Source organism: Coptis chinensis, chromosome 8 (genome assembly GCF_015680905.1).
Source record: "Coptis chinensis isolate HL-2020 chromosome 8, ASM1568090v1, whole genome shotgun sequence".
Taxonomy (NCBI): Eukaryota; Viridiplantae; Streptophyta; class Magnoliopsida; order Ranunculales; family Ranunculaceae; genus Coptis; species Coptis chinensis.
The window spans coordinates 81,845,709-81,851,486 of NC_141463.1; the positions used below are offsets into that span (position 1 = coordinate 81,845,709).

The window sequence follows — 5,778 nt, forward strand, 5'->3', positions numbered from 1 at the left end:
GAATTCTCTCCATCCCCACATTTCTACTCTAAAGCACCGAATGGCTTCTTTCAATCTCCTCCACCCTGCATTATGTTTCTCTTACCTTACGTTGTTCATCTTTGTGTCAACTGATGATCACAATAATGTCTTTGCTCTCAACTTTGTGTCACCTGCTGCTGATAGTAATGTCTCGGCTCCCACTTATGTGTCCCCTGATGCTTACAAAAATCTCTCTGTTCCTACCAAGTATTATGAACCCCTTGCACCCTCATCTAATTCTTTTGACTACTATATCTTTGCTCTTCAATGGGGGTCAGTGTATGCAACGCAGCAGGAACACATTGCCTTCGAAAAGACTGTGGACAGCCCAAGTTTACAATCCACGGTCTCTGGCCCTCCAAGCTTAAAGGAAGACATCCTTCTGAGCGTAACCCAAGCAACGTGTTTGATCCTACGCTGGTACAGCTATTTCTTTGTCGTTGAATTTGATGAAGGACATCTTACTAGTACAAATGTTAATCATTTTATTGTACGGGTTAAAGATTTGCAGGGAAGGTTGGATATCGCCTGGCCCGACGTACAAAATCTTAACAATGCCAAATTTTGGGGCGAGCAGTGGAAGAAACACGGGACTTGTTCTAGGCTACAGCAGCACGAGTATTTTGAAAAAGCTTTGATTTTGTTTGATACGATTAGACTTGACAGACGTGTAAGCGGACTTAGACCTGTGATTGGGGGAGTCTTCTTAGCAATAAACATCTCGAGCTGACAGCATTTAAAACAGGCTTGCCAATGAAAAAAAAAATGAACCTTGGCATGCAGTTTAGCCCTCGTAGGTAAAATTAGGCAACAAATTTGAGTACAACAAACTTAATCAAATTCACCCACGCCAAAATGTAAGCAGCCATCATGAAGCTTTAGTAACTTTTGCCCCCCAAATCAAAGACCAGACTCAAATCACTAGTCAGGGTCCAAGTTCCTACCAAGTGACTACATAGGAATCAAAAGACGAAAAAAAATAAACAGAGGCAACATTATACTAGCACTGCCGCACTGGGATGGCGCATCCGCAAGTTGTGTAGACAAATGACAAATAATACTACTACGCATCAGTTGCTACATTACATTCAAAAGCACATTGAAGATGGGATGGAAAATAAACAAACAATATCAAAGGGTAAGCAGGTATCTTGGGTCATATCTTAGTATGACACCCTTCATCTATTCCACCTGCTTTGCAAGTTACTCGTCCACTCCCTTTACTTGTCTCTGAGTCATTTCTGCTAATGCATCTTGCCAGCCTTCATCGTAATTTACTTTGGGTGGGAAAAAAAACCTTAAAACAATATTCCAACCATATTCATATCTAACATCCAAATCTGAAACGGGGGTATGTCAGTATTCTCGGGAAACCTAGCTGTCAGTGGAATGCTCAAAGGCACTGACTGCCATTCGTTCGCCCAATCATGCCACCTGATATGCTTTGATTAGACATTTGAAAGAAATACTAATAATTTCCTATAACAATGTTTTAACCCGCTACAGTTTTCAAAGAACTAAAGAAATTGTAATTTTCTTTGTATCACAAAAGATTTGTCAATTGCAATACTGCATTTGACATAGACCTACACTTAATTCAACCTGCCATTCAAAGTACAACCAAATAATAACCCTCCCATGGCTTCAGAATGCCCTATACATTCAAAAGACGAGGTTATTACGCACATTTTGGCATCTGAGCACTTAACATTGAAGCTGAACATATGAACCTGATTAAACAAGTCTGTCCACCAAGAGTACCAACCATAAACAATAACATATTGTGAAATTTTCAGTACAGAAATAGACGCACAGTAACTTGAACACAACAGCCATCCTAGCTTGTAAGCTTAGCTACAGCAAAAACTAAAGGCACTCACAATATAACATACATGATTCAGACAGACATGGGACTAAACAATCTACACACTGGACATCGATATAAGGCCTGCTAGGCCGCTACCATATGCTAGTAAGCAAACAGCACGAGTAGCTTTGAACCATCTTTTCCTCTTCCATCAAGATGATTTTGTTGCTCAAGGATTCTACATAATTAGATTCTGGACTTAGATTGCAAAAGCTCATGCTGACCAGTGTTCTACCTGATCAATAATTACAAGTTTGGTTAACGAAACTTAAATGTTAAAATCCATGAGAAACTATCCACGTAAAAGTGCATGGGAATCAATAATAACTAATTAAATGAAGAGTACAAAAGCGAAAGGCACATTTTTTTCCTTTAACACAGAGATAGGCACTTGGACCATGGTAGATATCTTATTCCGACTCCGACCAATGACCATTATCAAAAGTAGATCAAAAGCCACACAACCCCAACAACAAAATAAAAGACATGCTATTGATATCTGGCTACCTCACCCAAAACAATAAACCAATCCATTTAAAATAAGGACCCGCAAAACCTAAAATACACTCCAACAGTCATAAATAATGCCAGAAGCCCAAAACCTAAACCATGCCTATCATATACAAACATTTCCATCCATTTCTAATACAAAATATCCTTGTCCATAAACACTGGTATTATTTTTTTACTTTTTCCTTTATTGATGAAAGATAATTTCATTCATAGGAAAATCAATTTCATCAACCCCTTAAACCATCAGCATTAAGCTAACTGAAAAATGTCAAAACCCCATTGCACCCCAATCCCCACCCAACCTATCTCAGACTCCTGAGCTCCGAAGAGATCTCCAAAACAACACCTTCCGTTAAAGCTTTGTTGTGACTGGCGCTTCACCTCCAGTATTCTCTATGTTTTGTCCTCCCCTAATCTCTCTCCCTGTCTTTGCTTTCCCCACATTCCCTTGTCATTTCCCACCACGCCACCACCTCACTGAACAGTCTTTTGTATACATGTATTCACCCTAGATAATCCAAATAGATTTCTTTGAGAGAAAGTGATGAACAAGTCATCAACATCAAGTAGACATCAACGTCCCATGCATCCAATAGCCAACGAACGTCTACTTTGTTCATTTTGATCTTAGTTTTTTACAGTTGTTGCTCTAGCTTATGAAGCAAAAATAGTATATTCCTAGTCTACTAGGTTTGTTGCTAAGCAACCAATCACCCTCTAATATATAAAGGCTTGCAGTTGCAGCCTTATTGAATTTAGTTCTTGCAATGCCTTATCATTTTGGAGAGACCACTTTTTATCAATTAACAAAGATGGAGTTTGGTTTCTCTAGAGAATTTGCTTTTCGATGAATCATAAATTTAATCGAGAGATTTAGGGTTTATTATGCAAAAACCTAGCCCTACTACTTAACCGTGTGGAGTCAACAAGATTGCATCAGATCAAAGCAAAATAACAGCACCGCGGAAATTTTAAGAACATAATATTGAGTGGTACAAAGTGTGCATTAGTTTGAGATAATAGTAAAGAAGCATCAAGTTTGACCACAAAGACATGAAAGATTTTGTTCAGGGATACAGAAGCAATAAAAGTCTGAGATTCACAACATAAAACAACAATTAAAAAAAGATTACAGCAGTAGTGGCAGTAGTTATGGATTCACAAACTGGATATAAAAATTTAAAGCATACGCCGCCTAAAAAAACAATATATGAAAGAAAACAGGGGGATCAAACGATGGATTATTGGCAAATAAATGAGTAAAACTAACAAACACCAAATCCTCATCCTGTGCCATAAATCATGAGATGTGTAATGTGTTTGTAAGTTTAGAATATGGAGAATGTCAAAAGGTGAAGAGAACATGAGAGACCTGGTAAACAATTTTCGATTGATTGTAGTACAAAATAAAGAATTAGGAACTAAAGGAGGACCCTATTTCTTATTCATTCAAATTTATCATCTTCTCGTAATCACAGACATCCAGTCAAGCCATAAAAAGCCAAAATATACAAGAAAGTCAGGATATCAATTAGTGAAAAAGTTCATTTCTTACTTGTTCGTCCAGATAAGCAGAATATATTATCTGAACAAAGCCTACTTGATTGATAGAGGTCAAAAGAGAATAGTGTCATACCGCATAAGTCACCCTATTAGCTGCATGTTTTCCTCCTTTGATTGAGACTAGGCTCTCCTTGTACGCGGCAACCTCTATACTACTAGGATTAATATAACCGTGCACATCAAGTTTTTTTATTTCTTGGGTAACAAGGTCATACATGCATATCTGTTTATTCCAGAATATCAGAAAAAACTCTCCATTCTTCGAAATCCCCATCTTTCGAGCAGAATATGTGATATGTCCAGATATTGTAAAGGGTCTAACGGTGTACAATTTAGTCCAGGATTCTTTGACACCATATTCATTTAGCACCCATATTTCACACTCCCAAGGCCACCACTCATCAGTGACATCACAATAAATTTCTACATTATAAATGCAAGCAAGGTTTCCCCTTAGGATAGCTAAATGTGGAAAACAATCAACACTATCAACATCCGGTAATGGCAGAGACCCAAACACTTCGTTCCTAAAATCAAACGTAAGAATATATTTTTCACCTATCCTCTCATGTTGTGACAGATCATCGTTTCTTACCAACCAGCAATATGTTCCATTCCTGTATGGTGCTTTCGGGTCAGAAAGAATAAAAATAACAGGCAAAACCGCGTCTATAATATTCCACAAATCAGTACTCAAGTTGTATGTCTCAGCTGGGCTGTGTGTCGTGACATTGGGTTGTTTACACAAACTGAAAAACCTCACCACCTTGTAATCATTACTTTTATCATCGAAACCAAATCCAATGCAGATGTCTAGACTGAAGTAACCATCTTCTGGTTGATAAGGGAATGGGGATTTAGGGAGAACTCTCACTTGTTTCGTTGCAGGATTCCACAGAAAAACATCCATGGAATATATATTATAAAGACAAACAATGCCATTACAAGAGGCCACCATACTTATGCCAAAACTTCCTTCTGTGCTGTTAGAAGTAGGCGGCATATTTATGCTATTGTTATACAAGTTTGCATTACAACAGTCTGGTAAATCCACTTTTACGGACGCCTCTAATGACTTACCAGATAGTAAGGAAACACAAAGATCAGGATTAGGAGCAGGTCTACCAAACGCGCTAGGGGGGTTCATAACAATGAGGCTGTAGTTATTATAGTCATCCTTGACATGATGTTGATTAACAAAACTAGAGCTCTCAATGAGAGCGCGCCACGACTTGCAGACAGACTTGAATCTTAAAAGAGACGCAACGGGTAGGCATAACAGAATGTAAAACACCACATCCTCTGGCAATAATGGCAAAACAACGTTCGTCGTTATTATTGCCATCCACTCTCTCTCTAATTACTCTTTAAAATAATATTAATAACGATAATGAAACGGCTAGTACCTGGGAAAGACGAATAATGAGAGAGGCATGCCTCCGTGTCTGTTGTCAGAACTCACTGGTCATATTTGATGGTCTCAACTCTCAAACTGAAACCCAAGCCCAACTTAAGTTTTTGCTCGACTGACTACGTTGCTTGTGCGATGTATCCCAAGTGTTAAGGTATCTCTGAGCACACATTTGAAGATATCTAGACGTATCAAAATTTGTTTATAATATTATAAAATTATTTAAAGGGAGGTCCAAAATTTTCAAATTTCAAAATAACTTTTGAAAAAATTAAACATTTTCGTTTGGGCTAATTTTTTGTGGGGAGATTCTTCGTTATGAGAAGTCTATCTTCACCAAAAATCAGCCCTCAATTCATTTCATAAATCCACTTTTGGTAGTGGAGTTTATTTGGAGTTCATA

The 5,778-nt window shown here is 38.0% G+C and overlaps 1 protein-coding gene across 1 annotated transcript; it reads right to left on the reverse strand.

Moving 5' to 3' along the window:
• Positions 1–1,731: 1,731 nt before the first annotated feature.
• LOC147483476 (F-box/kelch-repeat protein At3g23880-like) lies at positions 1,732–5,484 on the reverse strand. Its single transcript, XM_086575798.1, has 2 exons — positions 4,038–5,484; positions 1,732–2,123 (listed from the first exon to the last, which is right to left on the reverse strand). The coding sequence occupies exons 1-2, from the start codon at positions 5,307–5,309 to the stop codon at positions 2,103–2,105; spliced, it is 1,293 nt and encodes a 430-aa protein (XP_086431924.1). The 5' UTR covers positions 5,310–5,484; the 3' UTR covers positions 1,732–2,102.
• Positions 5,485–5,778: the final 294 nt, after the last annotated feature.

Coding starts and splice junctions, on each gene's coding strand:
- LOC147483476 (XM_086575798.1), bottom strand. CDS start 5,309: ATGGCAATAATAACGACGAACGTTGTTTTGCCATTATTGCCAGAGGAT. Junction 2,124..4,037: donor CTAATAGGGTGACTTATGCG/GTATGACACTAT, acceptor ATTATTGATCAG/GTAGAACACTGGTCAGCATG.